At 44.0% G+C, this 26,859-nt stretch overlaps 1 protein-coding gene across 11 annotated transcripts in view; it reads right to left on the reverse strand.

The window, feature by feature from the left end:
• Apbb2 (amyloid beta precursor protein binding family B member 2) overlaps positions 1–26,859 on the reverse strand; it is a 308,714-nt gene that overhangs the window by 150,985 nt on the left and 130,870 nt on the right. For all 11 annotated transcript variants that reach the window (XM_060380673.1, XM_060380674.1, XM_021635491.2 and 8 more), the window contains one exon: positions 6,770–6,838. In XM_060380673.1, the coding sequence (XP_060236656.1) occupies positions 6,770–6,788 (19 nt within the window). In that variant the 5' untranslated portion in view covers positions 6,789–6,838. The remainder of the gene's footprint in view (positions 1–6,769; positions 6,839–26,859) is intronic.

A 26,859-nucleotide genomic window follows, 5' to 3' on the forward strand; every position in this document is an offset into this window, starting at 1 on the left:
TTTGCCTGAAAAGGTGATCACTGGTTATTATCTCAGCTTTGCAAACACACACAGCCTGAGAAGGAGGTAAGTGAAGCCCTTCAATCTAACACCAAGGTCAACTTGGCTTGCTTCTTGGTCTCAACTCAAGGAAATATGTACCGAAGTCTACCGTGACTCCTGAGAAAAGACTTAGCACTGCAAGTGGGTGTTTTGTGACAGGGCTGGCTGGTACAGTCTTTCTCACTCCATAGACAACCCACTGTGCCTCCATGCTTCAGTATGGGAGGCCCAGAAAAAACTCTTCTGAACACACACACACAAATATTGTCACTGTGGCATCCACCATCTAACTCTGAGCCTTCCTCTAATCCTTGTTTTTAACTATATCTAGCATCTGTACCATTAGTAAAAAGGAAGGGAAGAAAATTAAATAGACTAGCAAAGAGCATCCCAAGACTTTAGTAAGTTCGTTGGAAAATGGATATTCTCTGTCTGTAAACACGAAAGAAAGGCATAGCCTCTCTTGCTCCAGCTTCCTTTGATTTCTCTAGTCAACACTGAGGACTCTTCAGCCTGTCGTTTTCAACACTGGGGCCATGGTCAGATTAGGGTCAACAGCTGGTGACATTAATCAACTCCACTTTAGTGTTTATTTCTTGTACTCCCAGACAGGGTCTCATGGAGCCCAGAACAGCCTCACACTTGCTCTGTAGTCAAGGATAACCTTGAACTGTGATCCACCTACCACTACCCAAGTGATGGGATTTGGGAGTTTTCACATCATGCCCAGCTCTTCTTTCTCTTCCCTCACTTTTAAAAAAAAATATACATTATAAGAATTTCCAGTTCCTTTTAAGAAAGTCTGACATATTCATGAATTCATTTTCTCATTCATTTAATATGTATCAAGCATCTACTATTCAACAGACTCTTCTAGTCTAAGAAAACAATAGCCAACAAGATAAGCACAAGGAAGCACAAGGAAGGAACACACAAAACTCCAGTGGCCACAAGGAGTCTTCAAGTCTGAGATGGCTTTTCTTTGGGATTTGACACTAGCTAGCACACCCACATGACGCTCTTGGACTTGCTAAGACTGTGATGTTACCATTAATTAACAGTTGTTAATTAACTGACAGTTAAATATTGACCAGTTGTCAAAGTCTCAAATCACCTGACAGACAGATCTGTCAGGGACCTTCCCAGTGTTAATTGAGGTCAGGAGACCTACACTAAATATGGGCGGCCATATTAGCCACCATTCCAGGGATGGTGGGCCTGGACAGAAGGAAGAAAGTGGACTGAACATCAGCATTGGTCTCTCTCCATTTCCTGACAGCAGAGGCAATGTAAGCAGGTGCTTCATCACTGGCTGCCATGACTTCCGGGCCATGATGGATCATGCACACCCTCGCACTGTGATCCAGAATAAACCCTGAGTTCCTTCCCCTGGTTTTGTTGGGTATTTTATCACAGCACGGAGGAGAAAAGTAACTAATATAAAGGTCGGTCGTTAATTCAGGAGGATCAATTCCTATTTCAGAGATACAAGCAAGTTCAGATTTAAGAGTGTGACAAAAACAACTGTCATGATTCTCCTGTGTATGTGAGAAATAACTATTACCTCTTGGCATGTATTCCTCCCCTTTCTGTCAATACTGTCTCACTCTTTCTCAGGGAACAGAGCTTTGTTGACATCCATTCATTTATTCATTTAACTTTTTTCTCCCACTGCTCTGTATCAGACACGTTTCCAAGCTGAGGCAGTAACAGTGAACAAAACTGATGAAGAGAGATGGTTCACCCTCATGGCTCTCGGGGTCAGGGGTTCAGCACAAATGTTACAAGCATGTACCTCTTATTTGTGTGTATGTGTGTGTTACACAACTAGGCAGAGCAGCAATTCTCCATGATTCTGGTGTCTGATTAAAGATAAGCATGTGACCCTCATAACTTTAATCCTGAGATTGATGCAGTGCTTAGAAGAGAGGAAGCAGCCAGGTGTGACAGAGCACTCAGGAGGACCACCACCAGTCAGAAGTCAGCCTGGGCTCAATGGTGAGACTTAGTCTCACACAACAACAAGGAGGAGGAGAAAGGGAAGAAAAGGTCTATCCCCCTGTCCCCGAGCCCAACCTACCCCACCCACACATACCCCCCCAATCCCTCCAACCCCCTGTGCCTATTTTCTGTACTAGATTTAAACCCACAGCTTCAAGGGCTCACTAGGAGGGGATGCAACCTGCTTGAGTGTCAGCCTAACAAATAAGAAGGCGGCCCAGAGACAGAGAGACCAAGGACATTGTTCAGATTTCTGCAACGGACCAAGCCTAAATCTGATCACCCCAGGTTTCTCAGGCCAACACGCTGATGTATCTAGTTATCTAGCTTATGTCTTGAACTTCTTTGCAACTCAAATAGCCTTGGCTAAATCACAAGTATCTTCTCTATAAAACTGTTAAGACTAAATAAACCAGAGCCTTTCTAATCCCATTAAGGCAGCCTCCCCCACGGATGACAAGGGCCCCAGGGCGGGTGTAGCCATGAAGGCTCTAACTAACTGAGGGAGCCACTGGGGGAGGTCTGGGTTAGATCCCACAGCTGCCCAAATTCCTTTTCTTCGTGGAAACCTCTACCTCCATCCAAGACAGCAAGCTCCCCTTACTTCAGTAACTGACCGCTCTCTCCCAGCCATGACATGGAGAGAGGAGATTAACAAATAGGCCACGCAGAGGCCCAAAATGTGCCACCTTCTTCCTCCTCCCTTCCTCCCCACCCCCTTTCTTTTCTGCCTCAGGATTTTATTCCCACTGAGGAGTTAACAGCAAAACTTCTACCCTGAGGAATGCTGGGTTTTGAACTATACCTCAAAGTATAAAGGAAATGAAATAAACTCAGACTCCCCCCACACACTTCCTTTTAGGGAGGGAGAGGTAAAATAAGTCGGGTTTCCTGGTATTATCCACGAAAGCAAACCTTCAATGTGCCAGGGGTGATAAGCGGTCCTCTGAGAACAGGGGCTGAAGTTCAGAGAAGGCAGCCTGGGCCACAGGGTCAGGGAGATGGCAGGGTTAGTACCGTGGGATATTCTGGACCTGGGAAAGCAATTCTACAGGCTGACTCCCAGGAACCATGAAAAAGCTGTTTCAGCCCCTACACATGAGGGTTTCTTGTGCCCTTTGCACCCTAACTCTCTGAGGGCTAGCCCTGTTCAACAATGCAAAAGAACTGAGGAGATTTGAGCCATGGGGAACCGATGAACAAACTGAGACCTTAATAAGCACAGGTTGGTCATTCAACAACATTCTTACACTCTAAAAAGTATGTTCACTGAACATATGTACCTTTTATTTGTCAGTTATGAAAATGAACATAACATGTTTTTCAGCCGGGCGGTGGTGGTGCACACTTTTAATCCCAGCACTTGGGGAAAGAAAAGAGGCAGGTGGATCTCTGTGAGTTCAAGGCCAGCCTGGTGTACATAGAGATTCTAGGTCAGCCAGGGCTACACAGAGAGAAACACTGTCTCAAAAAACCAAAAACAATGACAGAAACATGTTTTTTAAAGCTCAACCTGATTTGGACAGTGAGAGAGTAAGTTATTACACAAACTCATGGTGGGCAATGGATCTTATCAAAACATGGTGTTTGAGATGAATACTCAGGTTCAGAGAAGGCTTCTCCAATAAGGGAAAGCTGGATTAGATTAAGGGACAGACAGGAAGCCACTGGCAGCTAAGAAGGAAACTATCTCAGCCGGCAGGTGTGATGAGGGACTACTTGAGAAATACAGAGCAAACGAGTACATCTCTGAGAATTAGGAAATTATACAGATGTAATCCCTATCCCAAGGATACGTTTATCTGTCCATTTCCAAGCTACATTCATGCCTTGGAAAAGCCTCTGTGTCTTTTAGAGATGAAATTATTTTTAATGATGTTCTAGACTTCCATGGTCACGTCTGACGAACATAGTCAATGCTCAAGCATGGGAACACTGGTGTGGACAGAGAGAGTAGGCGTGCTGAAAAGAAGCATTACACGCTTTCTTAAGCAACCAATCAGCTGGCTCTAAAGCCAATTCCAAAAGGGAAATAACATAAAGAAAAAGCAAACAGCAAAATCTGTGAAACAGGAAAATCACTTTGTTGTGTACTGAGACCTGCTCAGAAGGCATTGCTGAGCTCAACTCGCAAGGACAATCAGGAATTTCCTAGACAGACAACAGTATACAATCTGGAAGGTTTGCTTTGGAAAGGTTGCCTGGAGTTGGAAGATGGGATTGCAGGCAGACCTCATTCCGGGTATTGGTCAGATCTCCCCTCACCAGTTGCCATGTGAATTTCTGAGGGTGGAGCAGGTGCTTAGAACAAGATACACCATTTCTTGTAAATTTTGGTACCATCGACATCAACACCCAACCATATTAGCTTTCTTTAAAACTAAGCTTGATAACTGTTTCTGTACCTTACTGTGGTGATTTGAATAAGAATGGCTCCACAGGCTTCTGTATTTGAATGCAGGTTTAGGAGGAAGTGTGCCACTGGGGGTTGAATTTGTGGCTCCAAAGCCCAAGCTAGATCCAGTGTCTCTACCTGGTGCCTGTGGTTCTGGATGTAGAACTCTCAGCAACTTCTCCAGCAATGTGTCTGTCTGTTTGCTGCCGTGCTCCCCAGCATGAAAATGGACTAAACCTCTGAAACTGTAAGCCAGCCCCAAATAAATGTTTTCCTTTATAAGAGTCGCTGTGGTCATGGTGCCTCTTCATAGCAACAGAGCAGTAACTAAGGCACCTATATAGCTACCAAGAAATAAAGCAACTTGTATACCTTCAGAGAGATGGATAGATCTGAATACCAGAATACAGAAACAGGAGAAAAATTCTACAAGTGACTGACTGTTCTCCATCCATTTAGTTGAAAGCACATTATTTTGGATACCTGCTGGCTTCATTCTTCTATTGTTTTGTTCCTGAATCTATTTTACTACAGTAACATGAAAGGTTTCTAAAAGGAATTATCCTTGATACTTAAAATGCACAGTTTACCTACTGATTATTTAGTGAATTAGTTACGTATATTTTCAGGAACTCGGGGAGGGATTATGCACAGGAATGTGTTTAATTCTAAGACACCTGCAGCTCTGAGAAGTCCCAACCTGTCACTGGGACTGTATCATGGAGCTCTGACCTCTGTTAACCATCCACCCTCCTATCTACTCAAGCACCTTCCAAGACCACTTGTATGAAGGGCAGGAGGGCATGGGGTGGCGGAACCCGGAGGGCATATAGCGATCCTCACTCCTCTGCATCCCCTGGGAAGTAGCAACAATCCATTAAGATTACCTAAAATGTCTATTTTATTTGTTTGTTTGTTTATCATTTGTTTGTTTGGTTTTTTCTCTGTGTAGCCCTGGCTGTCCTGGATCTCACTCTATAGACCAGGCTGGCCTCAAACTCACAGAAATCCATCTGCCTCTGCCTCCTGAGTACTGGAATTAATGGTATGCACCACCACTCCCCAGCTTAAAAATATACATACATATTTGTTTTGAGTTTCTATAATTAACACTGTTGTTAAATACATATTTATTTAAAATCTACTCCCTCTTCAAGCCATTGCAGCATACCTAGGGGCCCCTAAGAACCAGCTTAGATTCTGACTGTCCCACATAAGCTTAGTTTTATCCTATTTTTCCCCACAGGTTTTTTTTTGTTTTGTTTTGTTTTTTTTTTTTTTTCATAGTAAAAATGGATTTCTTGGGCTGGAGACAGCTTCGTGGTTAAGAGCACTGGTTGCTCTTTGCAGAGGACCTGGGTTCTCTTCTCAGCACCCATATGGTGACTCACAACCTTCTGTAATCTAGTTCCAGGGATTCCAAAATTGCTGTCTTCTGACCTCTGCAGGCACCAGGCACATGTGTGTTACACATATATACATGCAAGCAAAACACACACAGACACAATATAAACAAATAAATCTCAAAACAAGTAAATTCTTGCCTTTCATATACTAATACTGAGCTCAGTGTTCACATTGGTTTTTGTTGTTTTGTTTTTTTACCTCTTTGTGGAAAATGTAATACGCAGAGTCTATGTAATGGAGAAAGGGTTTGAGACTATTTTTTTGATAAGGTTTAACTTTGGAAGTTAAAGACAATGACCCATCGTTAAGTCTAAAGTGGTTTAAAAACTGGGAACTAGTATCTGTCAAGGGAAATGGAGAAGCTATGCACTGTTTGCTACGTGGTCCTAGAGTTTAACTGAAAGAGTTACCGCAATTGTTTCTCCTTATATTACATGCCATGCCACACTGTGTGCAGACTGTCGTGACATAGAGAGAGAAGCATGCAATGAAATCAAGGCTGTCTTCTCCAGGCCTGGAATTAATCAGAATCAGAACCAGGGGAAATACTGAATTGGGGAACTATAGTCCTGACATGAGACGCCGTTTACAAAAACTCAACAGCAACACTTTCTCCTCTGCCCATGAGATAACAGTCTGCAGGGTACCACAATGCCAGGTGGCGAAAACCGAGCTTCAATTTCGTGCCGTAGTCAACTATAATCTTTTTACACGACATCAGCGGTAAATAACATTTTATATGGTTAAGTTCTAATGATCTTTTATTTTTTAAATACTTTTTCTATTACAGTACAAAGAACAATGAAAATTTAAAAATGCTATGTTAGCAAATCATGAGTTTAACATTAAAATAACTGTCTATCATTATCAAGCTTTGGCATTCAACTTTTTCTGTGTATTGAAGTATATAAAAGCACATCCGACCTGAAAGTACTTCTGACATGGATGGCTGGGCGTCAGCAATGGTGCAGGAAACAGGTTATAATTTGCAATCTGGAAGTGAAAAACAAAAAAAGAAACATTTGAGAAGTTAGAACCCCAAAAATGAAGTATAAAGAAAACAGGCAGAGGACTAAAGTTTCTTTCAAATACAGTTCAGTTCAAAGTTGTTGTATGTTTTTTTTTAAAGGTAGATGATATATAAATGTTTGCTGATTCATAACTGCTCACACCACTTTGCACTGAGTTTCAGTTGCCATATGACCACATTTTCCACACTAAGATCCCTGCCCATCCCAGGCATGTCTGTCTGTCTCAAGTGTCCAATGTATTTTCCTGCCAAAAAGACACACAAAGCAGAAACCATTTGGGGGGGGGGGAAATAATAATCTAGTGAACTGTGCCTTGTAAAAAAATAAAAATAAAATCTGAAAAGAAAAAAGTAGCAAAAACCATGGTAATTTTTAAAGATCTGAAAAAAATTGCCATTAAAAGATAGTTACATATAGAAGGAGCTCACTGAGATCATTAAGAAAAGTCTGAACAAGTCTGTAGAAAAGTGAGCACAGGATGGGGATAAGTTCTGAGAGAAACACAAGTGTCCACTAAACAGAAAAGCATCAGTCCGAAGGACATACACGGCAACCTGGGGATGGTGGCTCGGCCAAGCGGGACCGCAGGGACTGCGAAGCTTGACGCAAAAAGCAAGGCAAGGGCGTGGGAAATCAGACATGCCAATCTTCCTGCTGGGATTGAAAGTCACCACACTTTTTGGAGGGCTACTTACAAACACCTGAGGAACTGTTAGGTGGGTGGACCCCACCGCTGGGCAAGTCCTAAGCATGCATTCTGTGGGGAGTCTCACATGGGTTCTACTTCAAATGGCCATGAAAATCCAGTAATGAGCAAACTTGTCTTGGGCGGGCACCTGGCTCGTGGCATTGAGATACATCTCTTTACATCTCAACAGGGCACCAGGCTGCCAACAGTGGGAACGTCGTGGATCTGGGTGTGCGGATGGGAAAAGCATACTAAGACCTATCACTGAGAAATGAGTATTATGCACACCATGGCATGATCTAACCGGAGAAAAAGATTTACCTTTTCTTCACATTACTGTGGTAGAGGGAATAGAGGTAGCTGTCAAGAGCCATCCACCATTGCTTTCCGCCTTCCTTTGAGACAGGTTGTCATCTCTCCATGAACACAGAGCTCAACAGTTTGCTGGACTGGCTGCTCTGTGGGCCCCAAGGACTGGCTTGCACCTCTGTCCACCTCTACCCATCTGTTCGCCCTCCCCACCAGCCCACTGTCAATGCTAGGGTTACAGACATGTTCAATCACTTCTGGCTTTTAGATGGCACTGGGGCTCTCAACTCAGGCTCTCACCCTTGCCTGGCAAGCATGGTACCCACTGATCCACATCCCCATCACCTAGTTAGAGGCAAAACTCTTAAAGCATATACATAGCAGAAAAACAAAGGCACATTCACACAAACGTGGATTTTCATAGGTGTTTCCCTAAGTAGGGTCTCAGGAGATAGCACAGGAAGTGAAGTACTTGCCATAAACCATGAGAATCTGCTTTGATTCACTAAACACACACACACACACACACACACACCTTCAAGAAAGAAAAAAAAAGATCTAGAAGCAACAGGACACACCACAACGAAATCTAATGCCAGTATTTGTTTTCAGGAAGGTCAATGTCAGGAATGTCACTCCGAATGATAACCCATTACCTTAGGTTAGGAGTGGGACCGTGTGATTCCGTTACATAAAGTACACAAACAGGAAAAACTTCTGCATGCCAGGATGGGGTGCAGAGGTTGAGAGGGTAAGAGGAAGTAGCAAGAGAGCGGCCCCAGGGATGCTGGCCAAGGTGACGAAGCACTTCCTGAACGATGTGGACACCCATCAAGTTGTGTCCGCAAGACCTGTGCCCTCACATGCACATTTCTGTGTGCTCATTACACATACGAAAAGTTATAAGGGAGAAAGTTACACGCTGGAGGTTTTCTAAAGTGTCATTCAAATTGGAAAAACTCTTATTTTCTGAGACTCTTATATTCTAGTCTAACCTCTTCCAAACTAGTAACCTTTAATGGCCTAACTTCCGACTTTCTGATTCAGATAATGACCTGACACCTGGCCGCCTGGCCCACAGTCCATTTCTAATCACGTTTCCACATGCTGAGGAGCAGGCTCATTACCCCGCTGTAATTGAAGGGGCGGGTTTGTTTGGCTGTCCTGAAACACCGGGAGATGCCTCTCCGGCTCCCGACTGTCTTTGTTCTGCGTGTGTCTCAGCTAGTTAAAGCATCCACAACTCACTCCCTTACATGACATGCACAGACAAAGACAAAGGGGCAGATACTCCTGGAAAATGAACAGAGATAAAGCAATGCAGGAAGCCAAGAAGAGACTTACTTTCTTTCTCTCACAGAACATGTAGCCTAGTAGGGAAAGGGGTATTAATAAGAAAGTTCTCAAGCCAGGAAGCGTGTGTGTTCTGGAGGCAAAAAAAAAAAAAAACCAGCTCTAAGACATAATGAAGGAAAGAAGAGGTGACAGCAGACAGGACACCCAGGACAGTGAAGTTCAAGATGCAGGGACAGAATTTAGCTGGGGGGAAAAAAATCTATCCAAGCAAGACATCCCCTGGCCTTGGAGCTGAAACATAAATTATGAACCATTTCTCCTCGGTAATGTAGTGGTTTCAAAGGGAACACCCCTTCCCCCCATATACTCATGAACCCTTGTCTCCACTTGGTGGAACTGTTGGGGAAGGATCAGGAGGCATGGCCTCATTGGAGAAGGTGTGTTAACTGGGGGCAGACTTTGCGGTTTAAACAGCCCAGCCCATTCCGAGTTAGCTCCCCAGCTTTCTCTCTCTGCTTCATGCTTGTTCCTCAGATGTAGGCTCTCAGCCTCAGTGCCACACCTGCCTGCTTACTGGCACGCTCCCCACTAGGAAGGCCATGGACCCACCCTCTGGAACCATGAGCCCCAGTAAACTCTTACGTAAATTGCCTTGGTGACAGTGTCTCACACAGCAATAGAAAATAAACTGAAACACTGAACTCACCAATCTAACAACATGGTCTCTGAATGGCCTTAATAACACAAACCAACTCTATCGTAACAGCAACCTGAGAGAACCCAAAAGCAGCAGGCAGGCTCCCTACCTACGTGTGTGTGTCTCACACAGCAATAGAAAAGAAACTGAAACACTGAACTCACCAATCTAACAACATGGTCTCTGAATGGCCTTAATAACACAAACCAACTCTATCATAACAGCAACCTGAGAGAACCCAAAAGCAGCAGGCAGGCTCCCTACCTACGTGTGATTGTAAGCACAATCCACAGCCGTACTGTAGACAGGGCAGCTGCTGGCGGCAGCACAAAGCTATCTGACGCTTAAAACATGACCAGTGCAACCTAAGAACTGAATCTCCAACTTTAATAAACCAGATATAATTTCATGAGCTGACCCTCAGCGGGAAATACTTAATTACGTTCATGACTTCATGTATACTTGAGCGCACTTTTTCAAATACATTTTATGAAATCTAGACACAAGCCGAGTACTTCCGATCAGTGTTCTGCAGCAGAGTCTGGTACGGCTGGGTGTAGAGCACACTGAGTTAAAGGACATTCCTTAACTTCATTTTTTATTTTAATGTGGTACTAGGGATTTCAAACAACCTATGTGGGCTGTGTGACATTTCTTTTGAAGAAAACGTTAATCAAAATATTAAAAATGAAGACTGGCAGAAATGCCACCTCAGCAGAAATGTGATGGATTTTTGGCAACATTGACTGAAAAGTGCCGAGATTCCTGTAAAATCATACTGAAGTAAAAACAAAACAAAACAAAAAATAAAAACCTCAGGGCTTACTGCCAAGCCATTCCAAGTTTTGTGTTAAGAATATAGCTGTGGGTTGGGGAGATGCTCAGTCAACATTAGGACCTGGGTTCATATCTCCAGCACTCAAGCAAAGAGCCACCAGGCACAGTGGTCGGTCAGAGACAGCAGGATCCCTGGAGCTTGCTGGCCAGCCAGCCAAGCCTAATGAGAAAGTCCCAGGCTTATCCCTAAAAGCACGGTGGACACTGAAGCTGTCCTCTGGCCCTCCCATGCATGAACACACACACACACACACACACACACACACAAGGCTGTGACTCTGGGATGAAGCATACAGGCACCGAAGACTAATAATTTAGCAACAGCATTTCCCAGTATTCAACAGCATTCTAACAGTATTTTTAATGTCTCATCAATGAAGCTCCATTACACTGACATGGCGGTGCTGATGCTATTAAGCAAAGCTGAGTTAAAGCCAATAGGACCACAAAGAGAGCAGGCCAGAGATCATAAAGCACATAATAATAATAATAATCATAATCATAATAATCATAATAATACACATACATTGGCAAATGAATGAATGAATGACCTAGTTACATTGAGGTTTAGTATGAAGTAGTTTGCATTTTTTTCCTTTTTTTTTTAAGACAGGGTTTCTCTGTGTAGCCTTGGCTGTCCTAGAAGTTTGTACTTTTAAATGATTCAAAAGAGAAATGAAACACTGAATAAAAAAGGAAAGAATTCTACGTTACTAGTTTTCCCCAAATACAGGCAAATAGGTCTGATCATTCTTCCCTCCGGACTCACTCTATTCTCTGTCCTGCTCACTCACTTCAAACATTGCTAAGGTTTAGATATAAACTGTGTTCTGCCAAGTGTCCACCAAAGCCTTGATCCTCAGTTTGAACTGTTGGCAAGCAGTGGATTCTTTGGGAAATGGCACCTAGTGGTAGTTCCTTAGATTGTTGAAGGTATGAAGTATTTCTTTGGTTAGTTTTTGCTGTTGTTGTTGTTTGTTTTGATTAATTGGACACAAGCAAGTCATTTGGAAAGATGTAATCTCAACAGAGAAACTGACTACAGACAGGTCTGCAGGGCATCTTCTTGATTATGGATAGACGTGGGAGGGCTAGGCTCACTGTGAGCAGTGCCAAGCCATGCAAACAGTCCTGGGGTGCATAAGAAAGCAGGCTGCACAAGCCACGAGGAGCAAGCTAATAAGCAGCATTCCTTCATGGCCTCTGCTTCAGTTCCTGCCTCCATGTTCCTACCTTGAGTTCCTGTCCTGACTTCCCTGACAGAGTACGACCTGAGAATTTTAAGATGAAATAAATCCCTTCTTCTGATCATGGTGTTTAACCACAGTAACAGAAACCCTAAGACCTTATCCTATGCCCCTTGGTGCTGTAGCAAGAGGGTTATTTTAGAAGCCTGAGTCTGGCCCCTGACCAGTTCTGCCTCCTGCTTCTGGTTTAAAACGTAATCCCTTGGTCACTCCTGCCTTCACTCTCATAACTGCTAGACAAAGTAATGTAAATTCATTAGTTTTCTGTTACTATAACAAAATGCTTGAGATGTTTAACTTACAAATAAGAAAGGTTTGTTTTGCCTCACAGCTCTATAAGTTTCGATCCATAGTTGGTTTGGCCCCATGCTTTGGGGCCTGTGGCAAGGCAGGACAACAGGGCTGGTGTGTGTAATGGATTAAAGCTGCTCACTTTATGAGGTTGGAGCTAGGAAAGAAGAGCCTGAAGTCTCACAACCCCCTTTGAGAGCACAAAAATGAATCAACTAAAATCTCCCACTAAGCCCTCCCAATAGCACCATGGGGCCTGGAATCAAGTACCCAAACATGATGCCTTTAAGGAACATTCTAGATCAAAACTACAGCTGTGACACAATTCTCAAAAGATAGGAGACAGTGCAGCAACCATGACCATAACCTCTGAAAGCATAAACTAAACTCTTTTTCCTTAAGTTAGCTGATTCTGGCATAGCATTACAGTAACACCCCACACATTTCCACAACTTCTCTCTGGGCTTCCATTGACTCCTTCGTCTCAGAACCACACTCACACCCTGACCCCCCAAACCTCGGGAAGTAAGATCTTTAGACACCTGATAATCTCAAGTCTTTTACTATCCTCAAATACCTGCTTCTGGAAATATTTCCCCAGTGCGATCTTATCAGATCCCGTTCTTACCACTGCTGTTCATGCAGACTGACAGGGCTGTGTGCTTCTCTGTCAATTCAGACAGGATGATCTATATGACAGTGATTAAGATGGACTTCAAACTTCGATTTTTTAGAAGAGTTCCCAAAACATTTGGCACAATTATCTTTCATTTCAAAGTTTTTACTTCTGGAATCTCCAGTGAACATCATGATGGCAAGCAATAACTTCTGTTTAGAACTACTAGTGACGTGGAAGTGTTCCAGAGTACATGGTAATCCTGGAATACCGTGGCACGCTGATCATACATGGTAATCCTGGAATACTGTGACAGACCGAACACTCTACCCCACCGCAAAATAGCAACAAAAACTGAGTAACGAGCCCCATTCTACATCCCCTAAGGAGGTCAAGCCACACCTCAAATTCTCTGCTTGGAAAATCAGGACCTCGGCCCCGAGCTCTGACATGATTCTTGGGTCCTTTCTGATGAGAACCCAATGCCTCATGCTTGTCAGGGGATTCAAAGGTCTTCGATCTGACACTCACTCTGAGGATCGGATGGGCAGTCACGGGTTGTTTGCTTGCCTTGCACATTTTATGCACTCATCCTCTACAGTTGCTACTACCGTTGCCAACATCTACCTATACATACATGATCTGTTTTCTCACCTAGGCTGCAAACATCCTGAAGAAAATCCAAGCATTCTGGAGAGCTTTGTGCGCCTGATATAAGTACCCTATAAACTCTGGTGGGTCCAGATCTTCCTTCTTCCCCAGCCCTCTCCCAATTTTTTGTGAAAATATTCACAAGACAGTAAAGTGAGTTGAATTTTTAATGGAAAAATTTCTTTTGACATTATTGAAAGAATCATCATCTCATCCTGTCAAGCAAGAAGAGATGGTCTGTCAGGAGAAAAAGAAAAAAAAAAAAAAGAACCTGTATCAGTGTACAAATGGACTTGAAAATCTACAAGCCTATGTAAGTTGAGAAATATTTTTAGACACCATATGCCAGGATTAAAGCTTTCTGTGGCTGACACTGTGCTATCCATCCTCAAACACATTTGGAGTCCATCTTCAGGGTTTTCAATATTTCCCCCTAAGAGCTCCATCTCCATTTCAAGGTCTACAAAATGGAACAGCTACATCAAATGACCAGCACTCATGTACCATTGACTTACTGTGTGTCAGGCCCTCTGCCAAGCAAAAGCTTTAGAAGGAAAATCCTATTTCTCACTTCCAACAGCCTCACCGAGAGGTCCCGTGACGCTGCCACCACTGTAGACTGAGAAGCAGACACACAGTGAGACAGCCCGCCAGAGGTCGTACCAAAGGTGGTCACCAGCCATTATCATAACGAGGACCTGTTCACCCCTGATCTGGGCTAAGGACCCAGAAAGAGCGGGAGTTAGTCCCAACAAAGAGGCGTATGCACAGAGAAACCAGAAGGACTTCTGCCTCTGGCCACCGCTGTTTTTCCTCATGAGAACCCTATTCCAGGAGCTGGGGATGTAACTCAGTCAGTAGAGCACGTTCCACGCAAACGTGGGCACCCGAGTTCGGTCCCCAGCATCCACATAAAATGCTGGGCAACATGGTGTGGGCTTATGGTCTCTGCAAGGCAGGTGACAAGAACTCCCTGGAGCTTGCTGACCAACCAGCCTTGCCAGCAAGCCCTAGGTCCTAAGAAGGACCCTGTCTCAAAAATATGAGCTGCGTGGCTTCTTGGGAATGACACCTGAGGCTGACCTCCGGCCTCCATATATATGCTCAGAGGGGTGTCCCCTAAGCTGTAATCCCACGGCCCCTCCTCCTCACCTTCCGCTACTGTCATCTAGGGGTCTTATTCATGGCCATCTAAAAAAAGCTGCTGAGACCCTGACATGCCACCTACTGTGCTGAGGCAAAAGAGCTTAGGAAAGTGTGTCCACTTAAAGAACAGCCATTCAAGGAGCTTCTTTCCCGAGGGTTACCCCAGATTCAGCTTAAGACCCCTGCGCTAGTTGGTCACAAAGCAAGAAAATGAGATTCCTTAAAAACTATTTCAGCGTGGGTTTGAAAGGTCTTCCACCAGAACAGCTGATTCCCAGCTGCTGCTGGAGTGAAGATCCTTTGAGAGCCTTGGACCTAGCTGGAAGGTTGGTCAGTAGGGGTGACAGCTCAGCCCAGCTTTGGAAGCTTTCTGCTTCCTCAAACTGTAGCACACAGCCACTTCAAACTGCCACCACCACAGAGCCACTTGCTACATCTTCCCAGCCAAGGTGGGCTGTACTGTGAACCAAACTAAATCCTACTCCCTTAAGCTCTTGCTTTTTGTCAGGCATTTGGTCACAATGAAGAAAAAAGTAATGAATACAACCACCCTCCCAATATATCTCGTTGGCTACTATCCCAAGTCAGTTGCAGAGGGTAGGCAAACAATATCCCAGATATCTGTCACTCCACTACTCCTAAGCCCTCACAGCTGATCAGGGCCCAAATGTCACCAATTTGTCCTGCAAAAAGCTACGAGCTGAGTTTCCCTGCTGTCACCTTCCACTGCCACCACGTGGCTCTAGGTGAGCTTTCACTGATACCCCAGGGAGCCTGTAATGCATCTTCCCTGTGATGTCCCCCACCCCACCCAACACAGCCCTTCATCTTCCATCACCACCATCGGCATACGCCCAGACCACCATGAGCTGGACTTGGGGGCACACCATGTCTTCTGACCTCCGTCTCACCACTTTCTGTGAGCAGTTCTCTGGGTGATTCATCTAGCCTCAGCCTCCCAACTAGAAAGCACAGACGGAGGCCCTAACGCTTAAGGCCTGTGTGGGGATCAGACAGGTCAGCATGGGTAAAGCACTCAAAACAGTGAAGGTACGGTGAAGGCCGTGTGTTAGCGAACAGCATGATGTGACATCCCTGTCACGGTGGCACTGCCTCTGGGTGGTACCCGAGAGCTCTCTAATTGGACGTAAGGCAGGAAGAAAATCATGTCTGGTACTGCAAATCAAGGCCACTACCCAGAGATAGTAAGGCCATGAATCTGAGAGGGGAACCTATTACTTTAGTAACTGAGCCTAATTCCTAACTGCATTCCAAATAGCTATCCTTTCAACAAAGAAACTTCTCTTTGCAGCAGATGGAGAACCACTGCCAGTCAAAATATACCCTAGTTGATATATCTACAACACAATTCCTATACCTAAAACTCACAGAACATTCCAGAATAAATAAAGAGACAAAGGACCAGGAAAGCTGCTATAGAGGGAAAACTTCACTCATGATCCCTCTACAAGATGGCTTCTAAAACAAGGCCTGAACAAGGACAAAAACCAGTAGACATACTAACATGGAAGGGAGACATCTCACACAACCCACCCCAGACAAAGAGGTGAGAATACTGAGAGCAGGAGAAATAGTCTTCCCTAGGGAAGATGAGCACTCCGGATGGCTATCCAATACCAAGGGCTCAGTACCGAAATCATATATGTACAGGTAACACTAAATGGACTGAGTACTTCTATATTTAGGAAGAAGTGTGTGTGTGCCTGTGTGTGTGTGTGTGTGTGTGTGTGTGTGTGTGTAACAAGAACTATGAAAAAAAAAAGGCCATGAACTCAAGAGGGAACAAGGGAGGGGTTAGAAGGAGGAAAGATAAAGGGAAAAGTAATCTAATTATACTCTGGTTTTAATAATAATAATAATAATAATAATAATAATAGACTGTTAACTGCCACCATCATCACATGATTAGTTACGTGTTTCTGTAGCTTCCAATTACCAACTTAAAAAACAAAAAATATAATAAACTCCTCAGAACACCTTAGTCCAAGCCTGGTGCGGTGACGCACGCCTGTAATCCCAGCACTCAGGGAGGCAGAGGCCGAAGGATCTCTGTGAGTCTAAGGCCAGCCTGGTCTACAAAGCAAGTTCAGGATAGCCAGGGCCACACAGAGAACCCTTGTCTAGAAACAAACAAATAACAACAACATTCCACAAGAACATTAACCCAACACTACCCTATCCATGAAGCATGTCATTGACCATTCCTACCTACCACATCTGCATGAGGCACACAAAGTCTAACAAGATTCAGAAGAAAATCCAATTATTTTCCTTACTCCACCTGAGCGACTGAGCATCCCAAGATAAATCATCCCCCCTTATAAATGTACAGAGCCTCAAATTTCTCTAAGTCACCAGCTTGGAACCCGGCCATAATACATTTTGGAAAGAGGTAGAAAATTTAATAACGCCATTACCCTGAAATCCAATAAAGCCTGTTGGAGCTCCACATTCTCAAGAAATCAGACTATTTATGCTATTACTTTGAGTGTAGCTATCATTTCCGCCACAGCCATAAACACAGGCAATGCACTCCACAGAAACTGAGACTGCCATAAAAAAGACCCTAAGAAGATACTGCCCGTGAACAGCAGCTTGGCAGTACTTGCTACGAAGACTTCACACACCTATGTTCATTTATTCTGAAAATTACATTTCTAAGTCCGTAGCTCATCACTCCCAACTGTGAACGCTTTTCAATACAAGGTATTAAACTTTAGAAGGTTGTTTTCAAGCTGGCTAAAGGTCATCCTGAAGATCACGGACATTTATGAATCCATCACAGCATATAGGAAAAGGGTCGTAATAGCTTTCAGTTTACTACCTGTAACATTATGCTTTTGTTTTAGGTATCAGGAAACCTATCTAGGAATAGATTCAACAAATCAGGAGTCAGAATGCTCAGGGCTGCTGGTGATGGTTAAACAGCAATGATGTCAAGGCAGCCAATTCTATATGGCTCTTTGTCTTTCCTTTATTCTTGTTCTCCCAGATGAGGACAGGTTGGATGCTCAGATTCGGCCATCTCATCAGCATCCAAGGAAAAAAGAATGGAAGGGTGACATTGATAGGCTAATTTGTCTTGTTTTATCAGAGTGCCAAACACTCTGCCTGAAAACCCACCTTCATCCCTCATCCCAGTGGACTTATTCTAAGGTCTTAATGGTTAGAATCAAGTCATACAGCTGCGTTCACCACAGGGAATTCTGGGAAACTGAGCCCCAATTGTTAATGCTGCTTAGACTATCTACTGCCAGGCTCATAACCATGCCACTCCCAATTCAGCCAAGTTTTTATTGGAAAATGGCATGGGTTATGGGTGTTGAGTAAGCAACTTAACGTGTCTCTGTTCTGAGGCTCCCTTCTGGGAGGAACAGAAGCCTCCAACAAAGAACATAATCATAGTAATTCTGGATGTTGTATCAAAGCAAGCTACCATATAAAATAATACATTTATATGTATCAATGCCAATAACAACAACAACAACAATAACAGGAAGAGGAGGAGAGCAGTTCAGTCTCTGAGCTCACATATTTTGGTTTTCCTCTGCCTACACAAACAGGTGTACACTGGCAGTCAAAGGGCTAACAGGGGCATGAAGTCTTGCTGCTGTGAACCCAGACATAACCTGAGCACTAGGACTCTTTGCTTGGTGCCAGGCTCCTCACTCCCCACGGCGAGGGCATGTGAGCTGCAGGGCAGATGCTTCAGCTGCCACGCAAGAAAGACCCCTCCTAAACATGCTATCCCAGCCATGCTCAGCTCTCATCCCCTCCTGCCCCTTCCCAGGTACACGGGCACACGCAGTTAGCATCCTGCATCTGCCGTCAGACGAAGCCGCACGCCTCATTAACCTCCAGTGCCTTCTCAGTACTCACAGGAAACAAGCAATATTCCTCAGAGAGACCCTTCAGTGCCATCAACCCAGGCACCCTCTCCAACCTCAACCGCCCCCACACTAGGCGCACTCTGCTCTGGACACCTTGCTCCATCCCAGCCGTGAACACATTCACACTCAGTTCCTTCAGCTGAGACAAAGTTTTCCAGAGTTCTTCTCAAGATGGGCTCCTTAGCCATGCTTCTGATCTGTGGTTGATGTCATTCGGTAAGATCAACCATGGCTCCCCAGTGTTATATGGGCCCTGTAATCCTCTATCTAATTGCCTCCCACTTTGGACCATGACCTACAAAGCTTTTTGGCTGGAGGTCTACTTAATGTCCATTCTCCACCATTGGAGGCCTTCCCTATCCATCTCATTTCTCCAGCTATACACCGGCTACTCACTCTCACCGTCCAGGACTTGCTTGATGTCCTTTACCTCTAATTCTTCCAAGAAGAGCTGTCTTATTGTTTTTAAGGCTGTAAGCCAATAACTGACAGAGTCACTTGAAGGAGAAAGGGTTTACTTTGGCTCCTGGTTTGAGGAATACAGTCCACCAAAATAGCCGGCTCTGTGGCAGTGGGAGCGGGCAGTGGAATCTCTCACCTCCTCACATTGCAGTGGAACAAGAAGCAGAGATAGGATAAAACCAGTCCATCAGATTCTCACCTTGCAACTTTTGCCCTTTCCAACTCCTCACTCTTCTCGCACTTACAGGAGGCGGCACACAGTGGCTCGAATTCAGATTTTCAAATTTTGAGTTACACTCAAAAGTTATCTCCACCACTATCTGTAGACCCTTAAACAACATGTCTATTGTCTCTGTGCCTCAGTTTCTTCATGTGATATTGAGGGATGACAGTAGTAACCACATTACAAGATGAAAATACTACACATGAAGAATTATGAGCTTTTTCTATGTATTAGACATCAATATTATTATGAACACACCAACTCTTTGTTCTCACCAGGGCATGTACCCTGCTGGTCCCTTTTCATCTGATACAACATGTCAGGTCCCTTTACAATAGCCCATTTCATGTGACCTTCGAAGGCCATCCACGGCATCCTGAGTCGCACATCTGCCAGCTACATGACCTGAACCACCCCCACAGTACCGCATCCCATAGAGGGAGGTGCTCTATTCTCCTTATCAGCCTTCCCCTCCTCTAAGCTGATTATGAGACATAATTTGATTATAAGTGACAATTATGGTCACCAGTGTGACCATACACAGGTACAATTGAAAATTCATTATGAAGTAAACACCAGTCTCCCAGAGAGATCAGGACAAGCCTTGGGCTCGGGCAGGCAGGTTGAATCAAACCACCCTGTGATCTAAGCTCCGCCTTTCCCCTCAAGCACCCAGACCCTTCTGTATAGAAATCAGTCATGACCAAAACAGAAAGCTTCTATCTTCTGATGTCCCAAAACCATAGGAAATGGTCTTCGCTTGAGCCGAGTTCCAGTGGCAGGGCGGGATGGTAGCAGGACCCATGATTTCAGTGTCAGCCAGCATCTGCCAATTTTAATGGCGTTAAATTCCAAATAGACAGCATGAAACCTAAGCTCTCTGGGGAAATCGCTCTGCACCCTGGGAGTCGGAGACCAAGTTTTCCAGATATCAGATGACAGAAAGAAAGGACTCATGGAGAAAACAAGTGAAACCCTGTGGATTTCGTTTCCCATAAAACTGAGGAAACTGACTAGACACTAGATATCCTGAGGAATATTAAGCAGCATGTGCTCATTATTCTTCACATACATTCACGCAGAAATGTCTAGAAGTGCAGAAGCTAGCCATAAGCCAGCCTGCCCGGTGACTCTGAGACAAACAGGGTCATCCCTCTCAGAATCCCATCAGTTTCATTTTGTAAAGATTTTGTGGCTTCCAGTGACTACTCATCAAGTTCACTCCCTCAGGGCAGTTTTGGGTTTGCATAAATGCTCCGGGAAATGTGGAGAAAGGATTCAGAATTGCCCCATGAGGTTGCACGCATCCCTGTTTCCCCTCCCAGAGGCCATGCTCGGAAGAGGGAGAGGGCTTGGGATTTGTCTGTTGTTTGATACGGGATGTCACCTTTAGCCCAGGCTGGCCTTGAACTCAAAGCAAGTACTCGGCACAAAGGTTCCTTTAGCTAGCCACAGAAGAGAATGGGAAGACGCATGCAGTTCCTTCCTCACACCTTTTTTGCCTGGGAATGGATGCCAAGCAGGCTTCTTGTCCAGAGGGCCAACCCCTGCAACTGAAGTCTTACCATGGGGCTTTTTTGCTTGCTCACCCCAGAGCACCCAGGTAAGAGAAATGCTTGCTTACTGTACCAAGGTAAATTCAAAGCTAGGTGTGGTACATGCCTATGAACTCAGCAGTCAGAATACTGAAGCAGTACAAACATGAGCTACATAACAAGACCTTGCCTAAAAACTACATACATACATACATACATACATACATACATCAAACCTTTGCTTAGGGAAAAAGACATAGGACATTTGAGGAAACAAAAATGAAACAGAAGTAAACTTACAGGGAAGACATTTTAATGCACTGTCAAAATTCATTTCCCTCTTCAGATGAAGAGGAATGTATACAAATAAGCTTTCCTTCCTATCTCCAGTATTATAATATAACTATGTCACTGGATCTATGTAAACATGGTTTAGTTAATCCTCCCAAAACAAAGGTATCAGGCAGGCCTCCAGGTAACACTCTAGATTGGAGTAGACAGATTCTGAATCCTGGCCAAGAGGTGAGTCCCGAGGGATGAGCTGACCATCACGGGCCTGCACTCCACCACAGGAGGAAGGTGACTGGTACATACAGCACAGAATCTCCAAGGACAGCTTTGCAAATACCCACTGACTGAGTTAATATTTACTTGCCACTTAACTCTGTTTAGGGTTGTGTGGAAATCTGCAGTTGCAATCTGGTGCCTGAGAGGTCTGACTTTCTTTTATCTGAGCAGAGTGATAAAGGTTCCAGGTAACCTGATGAATGGAGATCACCAAGAAGGGCTTTGACACTGCACAGGGATAGAAAAAATGTAGGATACACTGTAAAAAGGAAAACGTAGGATACGTGCAAAAAGGAAAAAGTCTTGCAGCCAAGACCTTATGACTCACAGAGAAGAAAGACTCATACGTTAGCAAGAGGAACGCAAGCTCTCCAAACTGACGTCACAGGTCAGCAGGTACAGAGTCAGGTAACATGAAGCACCCCCCAGGCCAAAGAGTAGATACCCTGGCCCCAGACATAATGACATGGTGGGCACCAAAGTGTCAAGAGGGCAATGGAGAAGCTGCCATTTGCACACACAAAATAAGTCCACAGATACAGGCCCTCAGAATCTGTGTAAGCACCAAATAAGAAACCAATCTACCACAATGGACAAATGACTACACAGCCAGTGCACATAGCAAATTAGCCTAGAAGTAGTATAGCAGTCTACAAAAAAGTTAGAAACGTATTGAAATGATTAGAAAAAAAAAAAAAAAGGTAAAACTGGACTTGTATAAAAGGACTATGGTGAGTCGGAAAACAAACAAAATAAGCCTACAAAATATCCTAAAAGTGAAGCTAGAAAGACAAATATGTATTTTACTGAAATGAAGAATTAAATGGGTCTCCAAGATACAAAATTGAGTTGTTTCCAAACACTATAATAAATAATTTAGAAACCAGAGGGTGGGACATGGCTCAGTCAATAAGGTGCTGGCTGTGCAAGCCTAAGGATTGGAGTTTGAACCCCAGCACCCATACAGAAGCTAGGTACTGCAGCACGAGTCTGTGATCCCAATGAGGACAGGGAGAGCCCCTGACCCTCACTGCCCAGGAAGCTTCACAGAATCAGCAAGCCCCCAGTTCCAGGACAGTCTGCCTTGAGAAATGATGTCCTGAGGAAATAATGCCTGAGGATGGTCAATGACCTCCCTGCGTTTACATACGTGTGCACGCACTGCATGCGCACGCACACACAATAAACTTAAAAAAGAGAAAAGGATCCTATCATTTACAATAGCATCGAAATATTTAGGAATAAATTTTGTTGATAGGAGTGCAAGCGGTATACACTGTAAGCTATAAGATATCAGTGAAAGAAATGAAAGAAAACAGAAATAAAAAGTGAGTTTCTGTCTGGAAGAAAATATTATTAAATAGGTCCCAAAAGATCTACAGAGAAAACACACTCCCCATCAAAGTCCACCAGGCCTCTCTGTAGAAGCTGCCAAATTGGTCCTCAAAGAAGTCTTTTCAACAAATACCAAACAGTAAATTCAAATGACAACACAGGGTTACCCCTTAACTCTAATTAATAAAACTTAAGTGTAAAGCTAAAAATATAAAACTTTGAGGGAAAAAGAAATACATGAATAAATCTCCAATAGCTTGGTAATGATTTCTTAGTCATCATATAAAAAATACATAAAAACATCATATAAAAAAACATCAAAACTGTTATGCTTAGAAGGACAGCTCACAGTAGTAAGCGAATGACAGGAAGGGGGGACTGGGGAGAGCCTGCCGCCCAGCAGAAAGAATCCTTACAGCATGATAAAACAAGTAACCCCCGAGAACTGAGGATTTGAGTATTTCTCTGAGATGAGCACCAAAAAAGATGCCCAACAGCATCGCTATTAGGGAAATGCAAATAATGCCTACAATGAGACTTGGTAAGGTGGCTGTAACCAAAGCACACACAGGTTACCAAAGGTTGGAAGAAACAGAACCCCCTAGACCAGCATGATGACTCTTGAGCAGTCCCTCAAAACAGAACAAACCAGCAGTTATACTCTCAGGTAAGGCCCAAGAGAAACCAAAACATGTGTTACATGAAAAACTATATCCAAGTGTCATAGTGACATTATTCATTGTGACAGAAATGAGAAATAACTCAAACGCCCATGACCAATAAATGGGTAACAAGAGCAACATGTCTATTAATAGCAAAGAATGGTATACAACATTTTGAAAATACTTCATGACATAAGTCTAGAGACATAATTCCATTAATAGAAAATGTTCAGATTAGGCCAATCCATTGAGACAGGACAGATCTGTGATTGTGTAGAAAGGAGAGGAATGTGAGTGACACCACGGTGGATCCATCCTATCTTTTAGAGTTAAAAGTACCCAAGAACCCCGCAGAGGTGCTGGCCACAAAACTTTGTTAGTATATTAAACACTTCTAAACGGTGAATTTTAAGGGGCTGAATGATATGTGAATGGATTGCATCCTGTGAAGGGTACAACTTCAATAATATACTAGAAACAGTCAAGGAGAGAGTGTATGATCTAGAAGATATGATAATCACTCAGCCAGCACACAGGGTTTGCTCCAAAGAGAAGTGGAGATGTGCCAACAAATCAATGTTTGGAAACTCCTATTTTCTTTTACCGTACACTTGCCTCTTCATCCTGTGATGCAGTGATAGTCTAGTGTATCTAAACCAATTCCAGTAGGCTCAGTTGTTTGGGAGCAGGGTTCTATGATTTTTCTAGGTATGTGTGTAGACAAGTGCTCAAGTGGGTTTGTGTATGTAAGTTTCTATAAGTAGTAAAAAGCAAAGAAAAGGTTGAGGCAAGGAAGAAAGAGGATGAATATTGCCTCTGTCTCTGGATAGCCGCTTCCTCAACCACTAGGCTGGAGTGTTGCTTTCCAAGGCCCCATGATTAAGATTTCAGAAGAGGAAGTACTCTGGATTATCTCAGACCCTGACTTATAGCCACAATTGTCTTTAAAAGAACAAGACAGGAAGATCAGACTACCAAGGCAGAAGGGGATGTGAGCTGGGGTTGGCCTGATTCCTCTTGAGAGTAGGGAAGATGGGCTCTATCCAGGTCAAAGAATACAGGCAGCCATTATCAGCAGTCAAAGATATGTGCTCTCTGCTGGATTCCCCATGAGGAGCCAGCCCTGCTCACACTATGGCCCGAACCCTGTGGCTCTTGTAAACTTCTAGTCTCCAAAGCTGTAAAAGAATAATTCCTGTTGCTTTATATAATTAAGTTGGAAGCAATTTGGGAGAGCAGCAACAAAAAAAACAAAAGAGCAGAAAGGGAGGATTTTGTGATATAGCCTTGAAGGCCATAAAGCAAGCCAAAAATAAAACACACTGGGACATACAGATGACCTTCTGGTGTACAGAGAAGGACATTAGGGAATTAATCAAGAGAGAGATGATGAGTCCAGGTAAGCGCAAACAAAAGGGCCGTCACCAGAACAAAAATAAAGTTCTGAACACAAGAGCATCTATGGAACCAAGTGGACTGAAGGATATGGAGAAAGCTGGATCATGCAAAAAACCAATTTCCCCCTTCTTGTTCCTGTACAAAGTCAGAAAGTACCCTCTTAGTATTTTCATACTGAGCTCCAATTACGAGTCAGGTCCTATGCTCTAATCACATTCAGAATGGCTCCTCAGAATTTCTGCTATCAGAAGTATTTGTTCAATTGCACCAGGAAATGGATGTAAATCCACCTGTTTAACAAACCAAAACACTGCAGTGTAAGAGCATCTTCTATTTCTGTTAGCTGCTACTACCACTCATAGTACTATATGTACCTGACTGATCGTTCTCATTTAAATGGTGTTGTATTGGCCTTTTCTCAGCTATTTTAAGGGGTTAAAGATCCCTGGGTTAAACTCTACTTACTAGCTGTGGTGACTAGTTTTATGTCAATGTGACATGAGCTAGAGTCTTCGGAGAGGAGGGAGCCTCAGTTGAAAACTGCCTCTGAAAGACTGCGCTACAGACAAACCTGTAGGGCATTTTCTTAATTAGTGATTGATGTGGGAGGGCCTAGCTCATTTGCCATGCCTGGGTTGGTAGTCCTGGGTTCTATGAGAAAGCAGGCAGAACAAAACAGAGGGAGAAAGCCAGTAAGCAGCATGGAAAGGCAGTAAGGACCATGGCCTCTGCATCAGCATCAGGTCCCTGTCCTGTTTTAGCTCCTGCCCTGACTTCCTCCAGTGATGAACGGTGATGTGGAAGGGTAAGCCAAACAAACCCTTTCCTCTCCAACTTGCTTTTGGTCATGGTTCATCACAGCAATGGTAACCCTGACTAAGATACTAGCCATTAAAATCCTGAGTCTATGTCTTGAGTAGATTTGATACCTTTGGGTTCATTTGCAGGTCTTTCTCTGGAAAGCAAAAGTAGTAGGATTTTTTGAGCCAGCGCTTTCAAGGCAACTGGTCCAGCTCCTCAGCCTCCATATGTCAGAAGTGAGACTCAAGTTGGGTTAGATGACCTGGCCATGGCCCTGAGCCTAAGAGATGCAGGGTTGGGACTACAGACCCACCTTTCAGTGAGATCCTCTCCCACCACCACAGGCACTCGAACCTCAGCCTGAGAAAACTGCCCTACGTTTCACCTCCTTACATTGTTGCCACAAAGAAAGTCAGACCACTTGTCTCTTCAAAGACCAACTTGAAATGGCAAACTAAGATATGCCAGAAATAATGAAAATGGGCCATACCTTCAATATGTATCCAACACTGTCATTTTTCACATGGGCCCACACATACTTAATGGGATACTGATTCTACCCTACTGGACAGAGGGAAAACTGTTAGGGCTCAGCTTGGCAATTTAAATGAAAATGGACCCCGTTGGCTCCTAAGGAGTGGTATTATTTGAAAGGATTACAACCATGGGTTTGTTGGAGTAGGTGTAGACTTGTTGAAGGAAGCGTGTCACTAGGGGTGGGCTTTGAGGATTCAGGGGCTCAGGGTAGGCCCAGTGTCACTCTCTCTTCCTGTTCCTTGCAGAACCAGATGTAGAACTCCCAGCTGCCTCTCCAGCACCATGTCTGCCTGTGTGTTGCCATGCTTCCTGTCATGATGATTATCGACTAAACCTCTGAAACTGTGAGCCAGCCCCAATCAAATGCTTTCCTGTATAAGAACTGCCTTGGCCATGGTGTCTCTTCTCAGCAATAGGACATTCACTAAGACACTCCGTTTTAGGGAAATAGGAGGAAATGAAGGCTATGCAAACAGTTTGGAGATTCCCATCACTGGGCATGGCCCTGTCTCCTTTCTACAGTGAGAGGGAGGTCAGCGCTGCCCCTCAGCCCTGATTGCTACCCCTGGTCTGAATGGGCTTTGGGAAGCCTACTCCGGAAATGTTTTCTGGGGACAGTGAAATAGCTAAAGACAGTGAATACTGCCCAGCCTCAAAGTGACTTCATCCAGACCTGAGCTTCTGCAGTAGACAAAACACTACCCTCAGGCCAGGAAGAGAGGAGGAAATAAATACTCTGTGTGAAGGTCCAGAAAGCATACATAATAATCCCTA

Source organism: Meriones unguiculatus, chromosome 3 (assembly GCF_030254825.1).
Source record: "Meriones unguiculatus strain TT.TT164.6M chromosome 3, Bangor_MerUng_6.1, whole genome shotgun sequence".
Lineage (NCBI taxonomy): Eukaryota > Metazoa > Chordata > Mammalia > Rodentia > Muridae > Meriones > Meriones unguiculatus.